General features: G+C 45.3%; 1 protein-coding gene across 1 annotated transcript in view; it reads right to left on the bottom strand.

Annotated features, from left to right (window-relative positions):
• LOC104621989 (protein NLRC5-like) overlaps positions 1-20,758 on the bottom strand; it is a gene marked incomplete at both ends in the record, with an annotated part of 31,106 nt that extends 10,348 nt beyond the window's left edge. Inside the window, 27 exons of the mRNA XM_010288628.1 lie at positions 533-616; positions 799-882; positions 1,444-1,524; positions 2,129-2,215; positions 2,826-2,909; positions 2,986-3,069; positions 3,428-3,493; positions 4,461-4,550; positions 5,176-5,259; positions 5,744-5,827; positions 6,520-6,582; positions 6,692-6,781; positions 7,637-7,720; positions 8,491-8,574; positions 9,629-9,703; positions 11,097-11,144; positions 11,268-11,357; positions 12,611-12,694; positions 13,771-13,854; positions 14,558-14,635; positions 15,681-15,746; positions 16,422-16,511; positions 16,932-17,015; positions 18,000-18,083; positions 18,788-18,853; positions 19,724-19,774; positions 20,669-20,758. Coding sequence (XP_010286930.1) covers positions 533-616; positions 799-882; positions 1,444-1,524; positions 2,129-2,215; positions 2,826-2,909; positions 2,986-3,069; positions 3,428-3,493; positions 4,461-4,550; positions 5,176-5,259; positions 5,744-5,827; positions 6,520-6,582; positions 6,692-6,781; positions 7,637-7,720; positions 8,491-8,574; positions 9,629-9,703; positions 11,097-11,144; positions 11,268-11,357; positions 12,611-12,694; positions 13,771-13,854; positions 14,558-14,635; positions 15,681-15,746; positions 16,422-16,511; positions 16,932-17,015; positions 18,000-18,083; positions 18,788-18,853; positions 19,724-19,774; positions 20,669-20,758 — 2,139 coding nt within the window. The remainder of the gene's footprint in view (positions 1-532; positions 617-798; positions 883-1,443; positions 1,525-2,128; positions 2,216-2,825; positions 2,910-2,985; positions 3,070-3,427; positions 3,494-4,460; positions 4,551-5,175; positions 5,260-5,743; positions 5,828-6,519; positions 6,583-6,691; positions 6,782-7,636; positions 7,721-8,490; positions 8,575-9,628; positions 9,704-11,096; positions 11,145-11,267; positions 11,358-12,610; positions 12,695-13,770; positions 13,855-14,557; positions 14,636-15,680; positions 15,747-16,421; positions 16,512-16,931; positions 17,016-17,999; positions 18,084-18,787; positions 18,854-19,723; positions 19,775-20,668) is intronic.
• Positions 20,759-21,108: the final 350 nt, after the last annotated feature.

Genomic DNA, 21,108 nt, shown 5'->3' with positions numbered 1-21,108 from the left:
GAGGTGGGTGTTGGTCTCTTCTCCCAAGTAACCAGCGAGCGGCCGAGAGGAAACAGCCTCGATTTGCACCAGGGGAGGTTTAGGCTGGATAGTAGGAAAAATTTCTTTATGGAGAGAGTGGTCAAACATCAGCACAGGCTGCCCAGGGAGGTGGTGGAGTCACCATCACTGGAAGTGTTCAAAAAACATGTAGACGTGGCACTTTGGGACATGGTTTAGTGGGCATGGTGGTGTTGGGCTGATGGTTGGATTTGATGATCTTAGAGGTTTTTTCCAACCTGAATGACTCTGTGATTCTATTCTATGATTCTAAAAAAGAGGAGAGGAAGAAACCTCGAGACATGCACATGGTGCCCCTGTAACCACCTTTAGCATGACCTGCAGAGAGCTGTTCAGTTTGCAACCTAGACATGGCTGAGGGGAGATCACAGAGCTCATGGCTATATTGAACAGTGTTTCAGAGAGAATCAGCGTGGGGCACAGGGTTGAGCAAAAAATAAAGATGTGGAAAAGACTGCATCTGGGGACCTACCCAAACTTCTTCAGCTCTGGAAGAGGTAGCAAAATCCTGACTAGCATTTCTGCTTCATCACTGTGGAGCTCAACATGAGACCATCTGCAAGAACAGAACAACAGATCTGGGCTATGTCCATTGATGACAAAAGGTGTGTCCCAAGCCCACAACTAAAGCACGCTGGTGCTGGGACATTCAAGAAGTGTCATGACATTGACACTTGGCAAGGTCCCATGGGAGCTCCCAGCCATGGTAAGAGAGTACAGGTTATCTGGGCAACTCACCTCAATTCCTGAAGCTGAGCACATTTTTCACGAACCCTTTGGTAGAAGCAAGCATGCTTCATTTCTGGCTTGTACAGATTCAATCTGCAGGATACAAACACACAACGCAACCGTCAGTGATGATCAACGGATGTACACTGCAGTGTCTGGTGCCCCTTAGGAGCAGGCTTAGGAACAGATCAGAGCTTTGCAAGTACCCTCCCTGGACTCTCCTGCTATGTTCTGTCTACACCACAGTCCAGTGTAGGGAAACGCAGCCCTTCCCCAACTGCAGGAGAAGACAGCTGCCGCCTTCTTCAGCTACACAAAGGGAAAAAGACACTAATGCTGTTCTCTCCCTACATGTTCATGCAGAAGCCAGCACGTCTTAAGAGTCTTCAAAGTGCTCGTTTCTTGTGAATGCTCCTGGTCCTGCAGGGAAGGCAGGTAGATCTTTTTTACCTCATGCAGGTCCAGTATGGGCCTGAAGGAGGGTGGCCTGAGAGACACATGCACGTGAATAAAGTTCCTTCTGCATGCGTGGCACAGAGGGACTCTGACACTGAACCCACGGAGACCAGAGCTTCAGACACTATGAAGGTATTTTTCATTCCATGGTGAGTTTCAGAACAAGCAGAAAATAATGATAAATACCCACTTTCTCACCTGCTAACGACTGATTCCGCCTTCTCCAGACAGTGGGGGAACCTTACGCCTAATTGGAAGAGGGTTTTGTCTTTACATATCCTGGAAAGGTAGAGATTAGAGAACATCGTAAGTCTGTGAACTCTTGAGGGAGCAAATGCTATTTTCCAGAAGAAAAATCAGGAGGACTGGATGGGACAGGACTATACTGGTGTGTGAATGCTAACCACCCATCTTTGAAGAGGTTTGCAAACTAGTTCCAAACCCAGGCTCTAATTCTAAATGAGCCCAACCAGGGGCAACAGGGCTTGCTTCCTACGCCCTTGTCCTGTGAGTGGATTCTCCAGTGTGTAGTACAGCACAAGTTCAGTCAGAAGCTTTTTCTGAGATGAGAAGAACACTCCTCTCCTGTACGAATTCTCTGTGCCTAAGACAGGCACCCTTTCTCCCAAGGGAGACCAGGAGGAGGGTCTCCTTTCCACTAAATCTTCTAAGGTGTGTGACCACAAACCTTCTAAGCACTTCTACCTGCCAGACATTTGGGTCAAACTCACTTCAAGTTGGCTAATGGCTTACACATGCACTGGAGACAGAGAAGAGAGAACAAAAGAGCAAGTTAAAGGGCTGACTTCAATCCCATTTACCTTAAAAGTATCAGGCTAGAAGAAAATATCTAAAAGATACCAGAATTTCAGGAGCTACTTACATGATCTCAGTAATGTTTCCACAGGCCTGGACAGCCAGCTCAAGAAGGTTTGTGACACTTTCTTTACATACCCATGGCTCTTCTATGCTGCAAGGCAGAATAAAGGCAGCTGGGCTTTATTCACATGCATGCATCCGTCTCTGCCTCTGTCAGCTGAGTGCTCAGCATGCTGATATAGATGGAAAGGCTGCTTTGCTCATAAGACTAATGTCTACATTGGAAACAGGGTGCAAAGTGGGAGCAAACAGAGAAGCAGCCCAGCTTCCCTGCAGAGGACACAAATATCAACTTCCCTCCTGCCTGCCTGCCACTGACAGCAAAGAGAGGGAGCCTGGTCCTTGTGCTCTAATGCAACACATTTTGGGGGAAGTGAAGAATTTGTTACCCAGGTGAACCTGGGCACTGCTCTGGCGAGACCTAGTTAATGACACAGTAGGAATGTGTTCACCAGAGTTAGCAACCTTCTTCGTAAGGCAGGTAGAGACAGTTTATGACCACAGCTTTACATGATGCTTAGTAGGAATCAAGGAGATAAAGCAAAAATACCAGTAACATAGAGTCATCCATGGGAATTTCTCAGGCCAATGCTACCTATCTTTGGAAGAAGCATAGTTCGCTTTTGGTTTTGATGAAAGGAGATCTTGGATGATCAGACCAGTCTCAGATCGGTACCTAAAACAGCACAGCGACACAGTACCTGATTTTCAGAGGACCCAGATTTTTCCTCAGTGAATGCAAAAGTCTCTCTGCAGCTTGGACTGTCACGTTGTTATTCGAGGATCTAGAACCAAAGGTCATTGTAATGAATGGCTTACAAATGCGCCCAGCCAAATGGGTCCAAGCAGCTATTAACTCACGTGTACTCTGTCAGACCAGTGCACTCTTCCAGGAGCAAGCACAACTTTTCCAAGTGCTCTGGCTGGAACTTGCACTCTGCGAGTCTGAAAGGATGCCAAAGAGAACAGTCTTAGCTCCTTAGAAACAGTTCAGACTTTCTGATCCAGAAATCTCAGGCATCACAACCTTTCCTCACAGAGAAAGAAAGATGGCACCAAAACCTTGAATGCCTTGCAGGGCTTCCAAAAAAGACTGTGGAATGGTCTGTAAGAGAAAGGGATGTGGGATTCTCTGTGACATGAGAACACTCTTAGAAAGTGAATGAAAGGAGACTTACAATCTATTAGTGTAAAATATCACCATGCCAGGAGCTAGAAGGTACAGGAGGTTTTGTTTGCCTTGTCCCTAGAAAAAGGACACCACCTTTGTCACAGAAATCACCAAAAATAGCTGTACCATTACCTCAAAATCTTTCCCAGGTCGTCTCTGCTTGACAACTTGATGATTAAAGTTGCTTTGGAGCACAAACTGCATGGAGAAGATATGCAAGTGTAAGATTTGGAGGCAAAATGACTATTTTTCCAAGTGGTCAGAATTTAACAATACATCAAACTACACAAAGCAACACAGTGCAGCAGTGACAGTGCAGCAGTGAGCCCAGCTCACCTCTCCCTACAACAAACCACGCCAGGGAAATGCTTCAATAAGGTTTCGTTAATGCTAAACTGGCATACAGCAGCACTGGTGGTTGGAGAAACAATCCTGATCTGCCCTGCTTCTGTCTGCCTCCTCCTGTCCCTGCACTCTCTGCCAAGCTCTGGGGAGAGCTAAAACAGGAGACTGATCTGCATTAAGATAGCCCAGCCAAAAGATTCAGCACCCACATTTAACTGCAGGAATGAATGGAAGTGACCCTGGTTAAATCTGGTTCACAACAGACCAACTCCTCTATGTGAACATAAACATTGACAAGGGCAGAGCTGCAGCATGGCCCAGCCTTGCGGCTTCGCTCCGTCAGAAAAAGCAGTTCATGCCAGTGCAACAAGCCTATGGGCTATTTTTGCCAGAGAGGAAAGGAGATAAAGACACAAAGCCAAGTAAAGAACACTGGAAATTGTTTTCAACAGACTCACTCTGAAATCTCAACAACTGAAGTGAATTAGGGACCACATTTTTAGAGAGCAAATGCCGACTCCTGCCCTGAAGAGGTTCGTTTACAGAACACATACAAGACAACAATTAGTACAGCTGAATACTCGTGTCTTTACACACAAAAATGACTTGGCCCTGTGGAATAACGGTTCTGCTAGCTTCCTCTTGGCAGCTATGTTTGGCCAGTAGAAACGGACATAAACAAGAGCTTTGCATGCACTTATACATAAAGGTAGTTGAAAACTCAGCCCTCATCATTATTAGCTGAAGACAACAAACTTCACGATAATTAAGAGGAAAACATTCAGGGAAGAATCAGAAATTAGTGAGGAGAAACATGCACCTGACTTGAACTTCAGTGGTATTTCCAGATGCGATGATGGTATTTATGAGATGCAGAACTCCATCCTGAGAAATCCTGTTATGGCTGAGGCTGCACAGAAGAGAAGGAAGGTTTTTCAGGTGGTATCAGGCTTGTCCCCAGGCTCCTCAGCCACAGAGGTGAAATTCAAGTAGGCACCAAAGGCAGTTCATTGGGTGCTGGGCCCCTTCGGCTGTGCTAAATGTACCGAACACCTCCAAGACCCAGCACTGATGACTTGGGTGACACAGCCAACTTCCAGCTTGCTTCTTGCACTCCAGAGGCAGCTGACTGCCAGAGCAGTTGCTTCCCCACCAGAAAGGGAAGGGTAGAGGCTGGTGTAGGGCACAGCTAAGCTCACAGCGCCTATGTGCCTTGAGTTATTCAAAGATGACAATGTACACAGAAAAGTAATGAACTGAAAACTCGGGGGACTGGATCAACTTCTGTTACACTACCCCACTCTGGGCCTTGTTATCTCCTGCTGATGCTAACAGAAAGACTTTTACTTACTTCACAGGTTTTGGACCAGACCCTGAGTTACCCTGGCCTGGAGGTCTTGAGTTGTGCTCATGACTCACTCAGACCTTGCCTCCTAAGGCAGGAGTGGGCAAGAAGCATGACAACCAGCTTCAGGAGGGATTGCGTGAACACCTTTCTGCTAGGGCACCTCAGATTTCACAGTACATTTTCTTACTTGAGGCAACACGTAATGGGCGCTCGATGCAAGTGATCCAAGAGGCACCGTAGGCCTTCATCTCCCAGCTGATTCCTGGAGAGACTGAAAGGCAGAAGAACAAGGTGGACAAGCAAAATTCAGCCTTTTAAGCAGCAATGCTCTTCTGAGAAGCTTTGAAGGAAAAAGCCAAAATTCCTGGACTCAAATCCCAGCTCAGCCATTAAAGGTCTGTCTAAAAGAAACTGCTGCCCCACAAAACTACCTCATGCATAAGCTCCAGAGCAAGCTCATGTGAAGAGCTCTGAACACAAGCTCAGAGCAGAGCTCAGATAAAGCAACAAATGCCTCAAAATAGCCACAGAGTGAAAATCCCAAGGAAGTTGTCCTACCAGCTCAAGCCCTCTTAAAATGTATATATAAAGGACTTGTATCATTACTAATCAATTTTGTTTCTAAATAGTTTGAACGAGCACACATATACACACAGACAGGCTGTCAAACCCCACGCAATGCTGAACCACACCAACCCAGCTCTCTCTCAGCGACTCCTGTTCAAGGTCATGGTAACAACACAAGCCCCACTTACTCCACTTCTGCCAGCCATCCACACTGCTCCAGGGCTCTGCAGAGCTCATCTATCTGCCCTTGACCGATGGAACAGTCCGTCAGTCTGCATGAGACAGCAAGAGAGTTAAAGCATGGCCAGCAACCAGGCTCAGCCTGAGCAGTGAGCACTGCCCATCACCAGTTGCGTTTTTACACCAGTCTCCGTGCAACATCACCAAGATGAACGCCCTTAGCTGTGCCAACGTTTGATACTTCTCATAACGCTCCCTGAAGTTAGTAATGACAAACCTCATGTTATAGGTGGGAAACAGATCTTTTCACATTTTTTGCCATCTCCTCGGTGCCTAACTGGAGACATGTTACAGTCTTCTTCACAGGGGCACCCAGCAATCATCAGTCCCAAAGTTTGCAGACACGTATCACATACACATCACACTGATGCTCTTACGGAGATTATCACCCAGAATCTGAGGCACACATTTGGAAAATGCGGTGGCTAGGGCTCAATTCAGTTGCTTGTGCAGCAGAATTTGGTGCCACTCAAGATGATTAGTCCAGTGGCCACTCAAGAAAGGCACGGGCCTCTACCATCCCAATGCATCTAAATGGTACCGAGTTGCACTTAGGCAGCTGAATTGAGCCCCAAAACTTCAGCTACTCGCCCAAGCTCCAAGACTACCAGCCCATGAGTTCTTCATACAACAGATGTGGCTAGCATGTTTTGGGTTTTTTTCCACTAGTGTGTCAAACCTAATCAAAACAAGTGAATTATAATTAAGTGTTGTATGCCAGTACCTGCAGGATGTCTTTTGCCTTCGCATGCTTGCTCCTAAATGCAAAAATGCATTTTCACTTGACCTAATGCAAACATAAAAGACAGTCCTTCAGCAGTGCTCTTTGAAGACAACAAGCTTTCTTGTCCCTTTAAAGCTGAGCTGCTGGGTTCCAAACATTCTGAGTGTCTTACCGGACTTCTACCGTCCTGATCCGCTCACAGAGGTTGATGGAGTTCATGAGTAAGACCATGCAACGCGGGGAAAATGTGTTATTCCTAATACTGAAAAGGAGGGAAAAGAAAGAACGACAAAATCAGTTCCCAAGAATAGGTTCCGACAAACACAGCCCAATTTTCCAATTGTTTACTTTGCGATGCAAAAGGCTGGATCCACCCCATTTGTCTAAAGACCAGTAAGCAAGGATCTAAAGTTTTGATCACCGGCACCCAGCATTCCTTTAACTAAAGGAGAGTCTCCTTTAATCTCCTTTGAGTAAAAAGGAGTACAGACCAAGGGTTTACACTGAACAACAACTCTTCAGGGCTACTGGACTAGGAAGCAATCGCCTGAGTGAGACATTGTAGCTCCTCCACGCTACAACACCTTGTAAAATATGGCTAAGCTCCTTCTGGGCTTTTTGTCCAAATGGTGGGAGTGCCCTAGGCCCTGACAGCACCTCTCTAGCCTAAATTCCCAGCCTAAATGTCTGGTATGCTGCCAGGAAACACTTTTGCTGTCAAGCGTGGCAGGATGCCAGATCCTTGCAGGGGAAGAGCTGCGAGATGCTGACCACACAAACGGTGTGCTGTCACCATGTGTCAACCAACAAGTCCTACCTCTGTAAGATTTGTTGGAAGTCATGGGACCAGCTAAGTGAGGACTATCTGGGATGCTGTGCCTAGGGTATTTCTCACGTCCTTTTTTTTCACCTCTATATATCATTAAAGAAAAGAGGTTCAGTCTTTCTTTGGTTCTAGAAACAAGACAGGAATGGGTGTGAAAGAGTTTCTGCATTTTCTTTGCCTAGCTTGTTAATCTACAATTACTGATTAATGCTCCTAAGATATGCTGTGGTATTAGCACTTTCCAAACCAATGTTTCATGGCAGCAATTAAAGCAGGGACCCCAAACATTACCTCAGTAGTGTCAGGTGACAGAGGTATGGCAGGAAGCTCAGTAATCTCTCAGTGCTCTGGTCATTCAATGAATTTCCAGACAGACTGTAAGACATGGAAGGAAACAAATTCCAAGAGAAAATGGGACAATCTGTAAGTATTTCTACAAAACCTACATGGACATGCACACACAGGTTTGCATGGGGGTGTTATGGGCAAATTCTGAAAAGGCACATGTTCAGAAATGCTCTGAAAGCTGGGCAAGATTTAGTCCTTAGAGGCTGATCTCTGTGTTTCTCTACATCCTCTAGCCAATTAACATTCCAGTTTTAAAAGTCTTACTTTTCTATTACTGTAAATTTATTAAAATGATGCTACTGATGTATTCTGTGCATGCAATTTGGCTGTTATGTTATTTTGATTTGTTATTACTCAGCTTTTGTTCTGACCAGTATTCTTCCAGTTTTCTTGGTGCCCAGCTCCTGCTTGGAGTCACCAGCTCTTCAGGAGTTCGGTTCATGGCTTAGTGGTCCAGGTGCTCTTGCTCTGACTGTACTGCAAGCCAGGGTCTCGAGGTATAGACGACAACACTTGTGTTGTCACAAGACTGAGGAAGACTACGAGAACACATACGTGTTCTGGAGTGTTTACACACAGACAAGGTAGACTTAGGAGAGGCCAAACTCTGTTTGAAACAGAGAGGGCAGCAGAAGGTTTGGGTTTATCTAAGCATCTGGGTGAAGTTTTGCAGGGATTTCTAGGAGGCTGTGGTGAGAGGAGAGCCGATTTACACCAGCTGCTAACCTGTACACCGACTGTATCTGCGGGTTGAGAGACAGACAGACAGGCAGGGTTGCCGAGTGCACAACACTTACTCAATTTCTGTCAGCTGGGGACATTGAGCCAGTATCTGGCACAGCCTGGTCACATCCTCTGGACCCACTCTGCAGTCCCTGAGACTGAAGCAAACAAAGCAACTCAGGAGTTAAACATTTCCCATGACTATGGTATGGCAACACTCCCTTCATATCCCAGAGCCCCACATCCTAGGACAAGGCCCATAGCAACCCTCTCGCTTCCACTACATATATTTTGCTATGCACAAGCTAGGACTGTGAAGTCAGAACCTGTGACAACCAGTTGATTGCACCAGCTCTGAGCTGATTCAAGAGAGCCAGTCCACCAAAATACCATGTCACTTTGGGTGTTGCCTCCCAGAGCCACATCACTGGTATTTAAATTTTCTCAGGAGACTGGACAGCGTCTTTCCCTGGTCAGCACTGTCTCAGCTCTCCCAGAGCAAGGCTGGGAATGGTGCCTCCTATGTCCTTCTCCAAGAAAGAAATCACAGAAACCTTCCTGGGTGACAAACTGGCAGGTCTCCATGGGATGAATGTAGTAGCCAGCCACATTTGTATCTCATTATTTATGAGTAGAAGCTTCCTCTGCAGGAAAGCAAGGCAATCCCCTCGAGCCTAGCCAAGCAAAAGATGCACTATTTATTTTTCCATATATGCCTGTAGCAGGGCACACCCCAAGTCTATCCCTAGAGGGTGTATGATCCACCCAGCCACCTCTGGCTTATCACTGTGTCCCTCCAGTGACCACAAAGTACACATAGTTGTTGGCCTGGGTTGATGCCAGCTGGCCCAATCTCTTTAAGGCTTTGCCAAATTACACCAGCCAAGACCTTCTCCCTTGTGTAACCAAGTGTTATTTTGGGGACTGGCCTCCCTGACCAGTTTCAGCAGTGAAGAGGATGGAAGAGAGATATATTAAAGATGCACCTTTTCCAGAGGTGTCTCATGTGGAATCAGTCATGACAGGATACAAGCAGAGGAAAGAAACATCTGCTTTCCAAGAGAACTGAGTCTGCCCCCGAAGGCAGGCTGGGCACAAGACATCTCTCTGAGGAGACACAGCTGGTTCCACACATTACGCTACAGACACAGACCCCCATTGCCAGCTCTCCCTACACTCCTGGGTGGCAAAAGGAAGCTGGGGCTGCCATACCGAAAGCACCGTCCTTTTGCTTTGTGCTTGGGATGCACCAGGAAACTACTTCTCCATCGGCTGGTACTTCCGACCCTGGGGAAAGAACGGTTTACCCCATGAGTTGTGCTGATATTGCCCCCGTGTACCTGACTTCCCACGCTGCAGCTGCGGAAGAGGGTGAGGTGGTGGCAGCGGCCTCACACTCCAGTCTGCCTTTTCTCATCACCTGCCAGAATTAGGTTCCCGTCATCCCCAGAAGAAAAAGGGTCTTATCATCCCTCTTCCAGCCACCAGAGTGTTCTGCATCCATGCAGAACTTTGGTCATTTGCTCTGCCCTGGTCCAGGAGGGAGACACCTGCAGCCCCAATCAGCAGTTGGATACTGCTGTCTGCTCCATACCCTCAAGCTGCTGTCAATCTATCCATCAGACACAGCTCACCCTGCTTCCACCACTCTGACTGGAGTTTGGAGCCGAATGGCTCTTCAAATGGCACACCTGGGATACACTTGATCCCTAGCCATAGTTTTGCGAGGCTGACTAAGGAGCAACAGGCTCCTTAGTCATGAGCAACACTCATGCCCTGTGGTGAACTTGTGAGCTCCTGGCCCATGTACAAGGGAGTGAAGGTGCCTCAGAAAAATATTTCAAAAGGTGGTTTTGAAGCCCAAAAATGCAAGATAACCAAAGTACAGAACAAGATACCAGAGCTAAAACAAAGACAACTATCTTCTCTATACTATTGACTAGCAGCCAACTACTTCACTCTATAAATATTACCATCAGGATGAGCCCAATGTGAGTTCTCCTGAAACTGCAGCTGGACTGCATGCCCAGTGACTCTCTCCTTGAGCAGGGACACCTCTCAAGGTTTGTGATCCCCTACCTGAGACTAACAGATCCTTGGTAAGTGACTGACAGCACGCTGAATTAATACTAATGAAACATTACTAATCCATGTAGCTACTCCGTATTAATTATAAACTTTGTATAGATAATTCCATTAGACATAAATCGTTGTCCAAGTCTGAGACTAAGATTGGACCTAGCTGCATCTAGGAGTTTAAGAAGCTGCACCATAAGAAGTTTAGAAAGCAAGGGGGTCCACTCTGAAACTCATGACTCAATGGGAGGATCTTCCTTACTCTTTGCCTCTCTGGTCCCTGTGTGAATAATTCTAGCTCAATTCTAACTCAATTTTCTGTTGTATGTTTCTTCCATATAGTAATTAATAAGATGAACTTTGCCATCAAACTTGCTGAACCCTAGTAAACCACTGTTAAACTTTGTTAAATTCCACCAAATTTCTTGAACTCTGTCAAATTATTATTTTACCCCAATAAAATATACTGCTCCTTCTGTCTTTTGAATGAGGTGCATTCCACTCATTCGTGACAACACCTCAAGGACTCACACATCACCATCTATTGAAGATTTCATAAGGAGGAGTTTGAAAGGCTTAGACAGATGAGTGGGTATGATTTTACCTGATTCTTTCCCAAAAGGTTAGATGAACCACCTGCCTGTGTCCTAAGCTGTAAGCAGAAAAGAACATAATCAGGATGGAGTTTGAAGATATGTGCTCCTGTATCACTCCTCCGAAACCACAGCTTGAGGTTTTATATAGCAAAAAATAGGAAAAGTACTCCTGGTCATACCTGAGGTTCACTGATTTAACATATTCCAGTGTAGATAAGGACTGAGCTAAGAAAAACACAGAGTTCAGGGAGATCTGGTTGCCATTAAGCCTACAGGAAGAAGAGACAAAATCAGCTACTGCAAGTGAAACTACTAGCAATTTACACAGTGTCACCTGGTAATAGTGATCCTTGTCCAACACTCTTAGAGACTGCTTCTTTGCCACCTTCTGCCTGTGTTTCCAAATACAGTTCTGCAAACACAACTCACTCCAGTATTTTTTAAATTTGTCCCTCACTTTCAGAGTTCAGAGAATCAAAGAATAATGGAGGCTGGAAGGGATCTCTAGAGATGATTTAGTCAAACTCTCCTGCTTAGAGGAGGGTTAGACTAGACCAGACTGCTCAGGACATTGTCCAGTTGGGTTTTTAGTATCTCCAAAGATGGAAAATCCACAGTCTCTCTATGCAACCTGTTCTAGGGATGGACCATTCTCCCCACACAAGTTTTTTCTTATGGTTAAATGGAATCTCTTGTATTTCAATACACCAATGCAAGACAAAACAACTCTTTGGCTGTAAGTGCAGTTGTGGCAGTACAAAACCCACACTAATTAAGATCATGCACAGGTCTGTAAGGTCTATCACAGTATCTAGTGTGACCCTGGGCCATGTGCTTGACGCTGTGGGAAAAAAACAAACAAATGAGTAACTGCTGTGTGTTTCATTGCACTGATGTGAAGACAAGCTGAAGACTGTCAGTAACTGGAACAGTCTTGGCTTGAGAACAGTTCAATTAAAGAGGAACAATAAATATCTCTTTCAACAAAGCACAGTGATGCTACACTCCTTAAGCCTTAAGTCCTGTACAGTGAATTTGCAATGGGAGTGCCAGGTAAAATACCCAGATAACATAAGCCACCATGGCGACTGAATTCAAATGCCACTGCTGAAGTTGGAGCTCCCCAGCATTTATATTCCAAAGGTGCCCACCCCGGGAGAGGAAGGACTGTTCTCCCTCACGATGAGGAACCGTGAGAGGAAAGATTCAGTGGCCTGCTAAAGATTTCAGCCTGTTTTAGAAACCAGGTGCCACACCTGCACACAAGACCATATGTCTCCTTCATGGAAGACTGAGTACACAGCCTCTTGGGCACAGATCTTAATCCAGCTTCAAGTGGAGTCAATCTGTTCTGGACTAGAGGTGGGGACAGACCAGATAGCACAGTGGATCTACCCTCAAGAGACACAGAATATAACTTCACTTGATCCTGAAAATCCCTTCCCAAATGGGGCCTGTGATTCCACAACCAATACTCCCACAAAAACCCATCCATAAGTAAGGAGAAACAGGAGCTACTCACTTGAGAGAATTTAGCATTTTCAAATCCGGGAGGACTTGAAAGAGCTGCAGAAGTCCCTTGTCTCCCAGATAATTATTTGATAGGCTAGGATTTAAAGAGAGGCATTTAATTTTCATAGGAAAAAAACCAACAACAGGCACAATCAGCTCTTGCAACAAGAGCTCTGAAAGCAGAACACGAGCACCCTAATCCAAACAACACGTGCACTGCTCCTCTCCACTGACAACTGAAGCCTACAGGGAAACCAGAGACTGGAATTAACCAACATAAGACAGCCAGAAACCTAACTCACGGCTCATCCTTTTCTTGTGTCCACCCAGTGACCCCTCTGAACTGACAGTGCTTTTTGCTGCAGTTACCAGGGACCAGAAGTCCACAGCTTTGAAAAACGATCAACCTGGGCAGGCCTAACAGAGGAGCCATGGGTTAGCCCTGGATAAGGGTATCAGGCTTAGTATTAGGCTCTGATATCAGAGCCTAAGGATTACAATGGGCTATGGCCCATGTGAGATCAAAGGACATGATTGCTTAAAAAGAGCAAGGGCTAAAAATCTCTTCCACAGGCTGCCAGGCCTAAGGGAATAGCTAGCCATCAGGTGGTGGTACATAGACTACCTGCTTGTGCTGGTCCTTGTTCTGTCCTCAAAACCCAGCTGTGTGTGGGGTGTTGGCTAGCCTTTCCGTTGGGCTGGGTCTGCTCACTTCTTGGTGTTAGCTAACAGGATGATTCCCCCCACACAGCACTAACAGCAGAAAGTGCTTTGGTGCTGAAGGTCCTTGCACACCGTATGTGGGATCACCAGCAAAAACACAGGCTGCCACCTTCATTTTAGGTGGGATTCTTCATGCCCTGCAGCTTTGCTCCCAAATGGCCCAAAGGCAAAAATGACAGAGCAGGTTCTTACAGCTTCCATAATACCTGAAGTCAGGCTAAGTGATCAAACAGCCCCTTTCTAGATTTATATCCTGCAAACTTTGCCTTAAGAGAGCACTAGAACTGCATGTCTCCTTGGCAAAGGGTATTAGCCCATGTAAAGCTAAGCCTTGTGTAAGACTACTCTACCATGTTCTCCATACAACGCTGCAGAAGAAAAAAGTGGCGTTTTCTCAATATCCCAAAGAACCGCAGACAAAGACTGTATGAGTTAAGAAGGACTCACTCCAGCTCGGAGATGCTGCTACATTTCTTCAGAACTGCACACAGCTTCTCCAGGTCACTGGCTTGAAAATGACTGTCTGTCAGTCTAGGGGAAAAGAGAAATCAATAGTCCAGGTCTGCAGAACTGCAAAGACTGTAAACTTCACTCCTTAAGAAAACCAGAGAATAAATGAGGAGACAATAATGAAATAAATAATAATAATTATAATCTGTATTATGATAATCTGGACTTTCAGCTCTTGTCTGCAAACAGAGAATAAAGAGACAAGGTAAAGAAAACTTGTGGCACAACAAAGAACCAGGTCCCCAAGGTTCTGGTTAGAAGGCTTTAGGTACAACTTCCTCCTTCCTTACTGCAGCCTACAAAACAGACAGGCATGCTCTGTGCTGGAGTGGGAGCATGATCCGATACGCATCTGAACACAGGTCCAGCTTAAGATGCATTTCTCCAAATATCAGTAGAGAACCGCCCCCAACACACAAGCTCTGTCACCACCAGCTCCTCCAACTCCCCCATGGGAGCTGATGCAGTAACCACACAACCACCATGTCAGTTCTGTGACACAACCCACAATCTATTTTGGCTCCCATAGAAGACCACAGACCCTAACCACAGAGCTTCTAGTGCTGCAAGCTGGGACTGTGAACACAGTGACAAATGACTGACTGAAGGGGCCTTTACCAGCTCTCTTGTGATTCACCAGTCAAACTTGGAGATGCAGGTTACATCAGCTATAGGATCCAGAGATAGGACATGCACAAAATAGAATGAAAATGTGCCACGGTACCTTATTTTTTGGGGAGCAGTAGGTGTCTGGTTTTCCTCTCCGTATTGCTGGTCATCAGTAGAGAACACAGGCTCATCCCTAAGTGAGCACAAACCCAGACAAGAGTAAAACACTTATGCTTTAGCAATTTGGTAGGTCCCTGGGGCTACCCTGGCTCTAGCCCACACCCATCTCTCGCCAATAGCAAGTTCTTCTTTCTTTCAGTGATAAACCAAAAACTTGAGTATGCAGGCAAGTGGTGAGAAGGGGAAAAGCCAGATTTGTCATCTAAGCTACAGTCTGACAGAGAATTCAGCTTTTGCCTAAACATGTTTTGTGGAAAGAGTCCACATCTCTGCAAAAAAAAGACTATTCATAAATAAATGGAACATCCAAATCCTAGAATATCTGAGTTTGAAATGTCACCTGGTGCCTTGAAGGAGTCACAGATCATATGTCTCAGGCTGTCACTCTCTTTCAAGCATAGCCACAACAACTGGGTTGCATCCCATGATAGCTCTGCTGTTCCTCCGCAGTTAAGAGGTGGGATGCCAGTGTACCGTGGAAAATGCAGTGGAAAATTACAGTGCGCTCAGTCCATGGAGAACAAGGGCATAAATAAATGAAACTACAGCTCCAGAAGCAAGAGGAAACCACTTCTTAAACAAAACATTTGGGTTGAGCTGGTTTGACCCATAATTTTCTAAGGGGAAAAATAAAACTCCAAATTTATTTTGATTTAGGAGTACCATGATCCAGAATGCATAGTGTAGCCAACTAGATGGTTTTAAACATGCAGGGACCTGTGAATCTTTTTGGAATTTGTTTTGGAGGTGTGAGGTTCACTTGGTTTTTTACTGTTCACTATTATCAGATAGCACAGCTGTCACTAAACAGCCTGCTTTGCTTAGGATGTTGTGGGTTGGAATGTCCCCTAAAGACATAAAACATAATCAAACACTACAGAAGGCAGTGGACAACTTCCAACGTGGCTAAGAAAACCAGGAGAAAGTACTACATTTAGATTCAGAAGGGAGGGGGGACAAGAACTGCTGTGAGATGAAGTATTACCCTTGGTACCTAAACAGGATGTAAGAACTAAACAAGATGCTGACAAAACACCATTTGCGCACACACACTCTACCTAGGAGGAAGGAAAGCAAACTCTGTGTCTTCTGCAAACCTCAGGACTGCAGTCTCATGACAAAGGCTGTGAAGAAGAGAAGGAATCAATCAATGTTACAATTTGGTTATTTACAAGACTTCTTGTTTTAAGAATGCTTGATTTTGCTCTGCAAAACTCTTTGGTGACACCAATCACTTAGAACACTCCCAAAGCAAGCAAAAGGTGATCTCCACTAGTTTTAAATCCTGGCTGGTTCAAACTATGCAATATCAGATGACCCAGTTTCTCTGAACCATTAGAGAAAGTGCAGACAAAATTGTTACACATGAACTCCAGGGGGTTTCCAAGGGAAAGTAATAGGACGTGGCACTTCAGGACATGGTTTAGTGAGCATGGTGGTGTTGGGTTAACAGTTGGACTTGATGATCTTAAAGGTCTTTTCCAACCTTAATGATTCTGTGATTCTGTGACAGAACTTCCAGCTCCACTCCAGGAGGTGTCAGCAGTTCTCATACTCCACAAAGACTCTCTGTCCAAAACTTCCCAGGGCAGAGAGCAGAAAAGAGTCTAAACCTGCCTCCATGCATGAAAGGATACATGGTTTACTGCAATGTATTACCAATTGTCAGTGTTAGTAATTGTCTTTGGACATGTTCTCCACCCACCTCACTTCTGAGGTGACTCAACAAAAATCTCAGAACCTAACTCTTAGACTTGTACATTGGGATTAACCTCAGAAATTATTCAAGACCTACATACCTGACTTGTAACTCCATCATCTTCTGGCAGGTATTTACTGACTTCAACAGACTGCAAATGCCATTAACAGAGAGGCGGTTTTGACTGAGACTAAGAAAGATAAAAACGGCAATTAGCTCACTAATTGTGCAATTAGTGACCTAATTAGCAATTAGGTCACTGAAATCACACAGGACTGTCCTAGTGGAAGTGGTCATCAGTGTGAACCCATTTCACTTCAGAAGTGGCATGGTAGAAAACATACAGGACCACTACTCCTGAGGAAGTAGCTTTAATGAAAGGGCACTTCAGATGCATTTAGACCAGTTTCTGTGCGTGATGCTCTGAGCAAGTGACCAACTTCAGCCTGAACAGTCTCATCCTTCCTTAAGAGTGCTCAGAGCTGCTTCTGTAGCACTGGTCTGGGTGAGGCCTTTGCCTCCTGGATCCCTGCTCAGCATCTCTGCAATGACCCTGCCAGGCTCAAGAGAAAAAAGAGGGCAATTTGGTTTTGTAGAAGACAATACTTACTCCAGCTGCTTTGAAATTGATATCCAAGGGAGGTTTTCCAGCAGGCAACTGCAGCCTTCATCGCCAAGCTTGTTACCTGATAAACTGAGGCATTTTCCAGTTAATGGGGACTATTTTGAACAGTATAAACAAAGCCCTCAAAACCTGCTTGCTTTCCCTTTCCTACAGTTGCTTTTTTGCCTGGACTGTTCTGTTCTGGCCCAGATCAATCCTCCCTGCTTATCTCTGCATGAAGCAACTTCTAACAAAGAGTTTTGTCCCTAGGGCAACATGATTCATGCTTCAGCCCCAAAAACATGTTACTTTAGAAAACCTAAGTGGGAGTTCAGAACAACAAACCAAGTGAGTGTTTACTGTCCTGCTGGAAGGAAAAAAGGAAGGAAGAAGACACTGGCAAAGGTCTCCAGCTCCTCAGTTCAAACCAATGAGCTAGAAAACTGGTGTTAGGGGTGTAGCTAAATTCAAGATATAATCTAGACTGAACTGTCTTGCAACAGGTATTCCTGCATTTTCCAGAGGAGACAGGCTAGAAGGAGAGCTTTACAGACAAATCCAGATGGTGTCGTATATAGGCAAATAAGGAAAAGTTGGGATGATACTCATTGCAATGTGTAGGTTACGGAGCAGATCTCTCGCCTTCCTCTTCTCACTTCTCCCAACAGAACTGGATGGTCTTAAGAGGTCAAAAGGGACAACACAGAACCAGTCTGTGTCCCTTCACTGGCTCAGGGGATTTGCTGGAGGAGCTGTGCCTCTGGGATGGCTCCAAAATGCCTCCAGCATGCAGCACTGCTTCCTCAGCAGGGTCTGCTCTGTAATTGGGAGCTCTGGTTACAGTCTCAGGGAGCTAGAGGCTGCAGTTGTCACAGGAATCAAAGGTTGCTCAGTGTTCATCTCCTGATGAACCTCACCAAAAATCCCTAACCAGGATCCCACCAGACATAACACAGAGTGCTGGGACCCCTCTTTGGGGTCAGGCCCCATGTCTCACTGCCCTCTACATCTAACATCCCCTGCTCCCCACCACCTGCCTGCAGCCACTCGACAGGAAGGAAAGGAGTCACTCACTCCACTTCAGAGAGATGCGGACAGCTCTGGAGAATGGCAACGATCTCCTTTGCATGTTGGGAAGACAGGCTGCAATCCTGCAAACTGTGAAAAGGAAGGGTTAGTGAGCAGTGAAGGGATAGTGGAGCCCAGGCATTTCTGGTGTCTCTCTCCAAATGAGGGCACACAGCAAGCAGCACCAAGAGAGGAAGGTTTTACTCTCTGCTCTGCCGCACACTCCTGGGCATATTACTCTGTCCCTCTGTAGCCGGTGCTGCAAAAGGAATGATGAAGGACAGCAGAGTGCTGTGCAAGTGCAACGCCTTGTGTCAGAGCCGCCTGGCAGTGCCATCCATGAGAAGGGGATGGATGTAATTGTTCTTGTGAAAGAGGAGGAGAAAAGGGAGGGACATTTCTCAGCTTCACCATGCCCAGATAACACACCTGAGTTCTCCTGTTTCAAGAAAGCCACTACTCTTTTCTGGAGCCCAGGCAAGAAAGAAAACTATATGGCTCATACCTCTGGTATAAGAACATACGGCAAGATGGGCATTATCAAGGGAACTCTGCCTCTCTAGGGCTGTAGAGCCCAATACACAAGAAACAAAGCCACTGGCTTGGCCAGATAGGGATTTCTACTGTTATTTTTATTTACTGATTCAGGTTGATTTCAAACTTTTTCATATATGGAAATAGTCTCTGCCCTTAAGGACCAACACAGCTGCTATTCTTGTCCTTCTGTAGCACCTGTCATCTGCAAATCACATTCACCAGCAGCATTTTGCAGGAATTTCAATGCCTTCTCTTACCGTAACTTCACAAATCTAGTTGGAGTTACATGTTCCTTATCCTCTTCCCACCTCAAATCCAAAGATCTGCAAACAAGCAAAATATCTGGCCTTTAATACGCCTTCATAAAACACAAGGACCTGGGAGCAGGTAAGTATTTTCTGGAAGCTTTCTGGAAGAAACCACGAGGTCTGTGTTCTGTCCCACCATTCCACACGAGGTTAAGTGATTTTCAAGAGCCAGAAGAGCTCCATCAGGAGATGGGAGCAGCCATCACAGGGGATGTCCACAGGGGATTTCACTGTATATTTGAATCAACTGGACTGAGCCCCAATGATGCAAGATGTTTTGCCTCCATGTGGGATTGTGCCACCACAGGAAGGGACAAACACCTGCACCAGGCTGCCTACAACAGCACGAGATGACTGTTCAGGCACCTGAATAGGAGCAGGTTTTAGTTAACTCAGGGCCGGGCTGAGCCAGGTTATACCTGCATGCAAAATATTGTGAGGTCCCTCGAGGACTGCCCAACACAGGGCAAAGTGAGTTCCCCATCAGGGAGCAAGAGATTGTTTTGTAGATTCTTAACTAAGGTCAAATTCACCCCTCCCTCAAAAGCAAGCACAAGCAGGGAGAACACAGGAGCCAGCCAGAGAAGGAGCAAAGTCTTTTCCTTCATTTATTCTCAACTGTTTTTCAGCAGTTTTGCAATAGAAACACAGCACTTCAAGCTTACACAGGCACTAAGGTGCTGCCTTTGTGGAACTGGCTCGTAGGTCTATGCAAAGATAAGCTATTTTGGTTACTTTTCTCCTTGCACAGGTGGATCCAGCTCTGCCAGATACAAGGCCAAAGGCGACCAGTTCTGTTGCTGGAGTGTTTTATAGTGACACCAAGCTGACGGTTTGAATCAGCATAACTCTGAATATAGCATAACCCCACACGCAGTTTCTCACCTTGGACCTTTCCCAGATGGGCCAGAAAAATATATCATCACGGCATCCTTCCTGAAAATGAGATCCAAGCCAATGTTAGGGCACAGGTGGAAGGATGACATTTCTTTAGCAGGAGTGCTCGGTAAGGACCAAAGCTGCTGACTGGATGCTAAAGAGGGCATTGACTTCTGCCATGCTAGCACATTGCCATAGGCAAGCGACTGAGCAGCCACGTGGCTAGAGGGCAGCAGGACAGCCCACATCTTGAACTGGGGCTGCAGTACAGACAAGACAGTAACACAGTTAAAAAACTGGGCTGAGATTTTTTTGTTTTGCGAGACCAGCAGTTTGTTGGAAAGAGGTTCAGTAGAATGTCCATTCCATTCAGTAGAATGTCCATTCCAAGTGATAAAAAGCTGTATGTAATTTGACTTCCCTTGAGTTACACCAAGGATTAATTTAGCCTGTTACATTTACAACATAAGAGTTAGGATTTAAAAATTCTACCCTTTCTCTGTCATCCTGGACCTATGAAAACACCAAAACCTGTGATTTAAAGGAACACAGAGATAGAGCTACTCAAATCCACAACTTTTCAGTAAACGTAGCTGATTTATAGCAAATTTATGCTAGCTGGTAAAGAATTTCCCAGTTGATATATTGCAGAGCTTAAAAGCAGGTTTAAATACTGTCATAAAGGAAGAAACATTACAACCTGTAAATCAAATTACAGACCAAGGATAAAATGACCTATTAAAAAAATACAAAGAGGAAGTCCATAATATGATGAATTCAACAGAAAATAGAAGAGAGTTTCTGTTTCAAACAGAAAACAGAGAGGGGTAAAATTAGTTTTTGTTGACTGTCATTAGCCAACAATTAGGCTGTAAAACCATGTCCATTTAAAAAGTCAGCATTTAAAGAGACAACATATTCGCTTTTGTAACAGCTCTCATGTATCGATACCTGACACACAGTTCAGTAGCATTTTGACACGCGATGACTTCCTTTGCCAAAATGAGAACAGCATTCAAGGAAAGATCATTGTTGCTGAGACTGTGAACATGAAGAAGAACACAACCTCAGCTGCTGGACCCAACAGCATGCTCTTGTTACACAAACGCCCTCTGCTCCACACCCAAACACCCTGAAGCACACGTTCTTTTAGTTAGTGAGTTTCTCCAAAACTTCAGAATTTTGCATTTAAGACCCAACAAAAGCATTATCAGATCATAGTTCTTCCCTGCAAGCTATAGCTCCCATGCATTTAGAATCAGAGATACTTCCTCTATGTGCAACAGAAGAATCATTAATCATTTTTGGGTTATGTAGGGAATGTAGTTTATACTTGTACGATTACACAACCAGCCCACATTGCAGTTAAACTCTTGCTATAACAAATCCTA

Source organism: Phaethon lepturus, unplaced genomic scaffold, assembly GCF_000687285.1.
Source record: "Phaethon lepturus isolate BGI_N335 unplaced genomic scaffold, ASM68728v1 scaffold14496, whole genome shotgun sequence".
NCBI classification, from domain to species: domain Eukaryota; kingdom Metazoa; phylum Chordata; class Aves; order Phaethontiformes; family Phaethontidae; genus Phaethon; species Phaethon lepturus.
The sequence above is the reverse complement of the archived record's forward strand: the minus strand, read 5'-3'. Positions and strand labels throughout refer to the sequence as shown.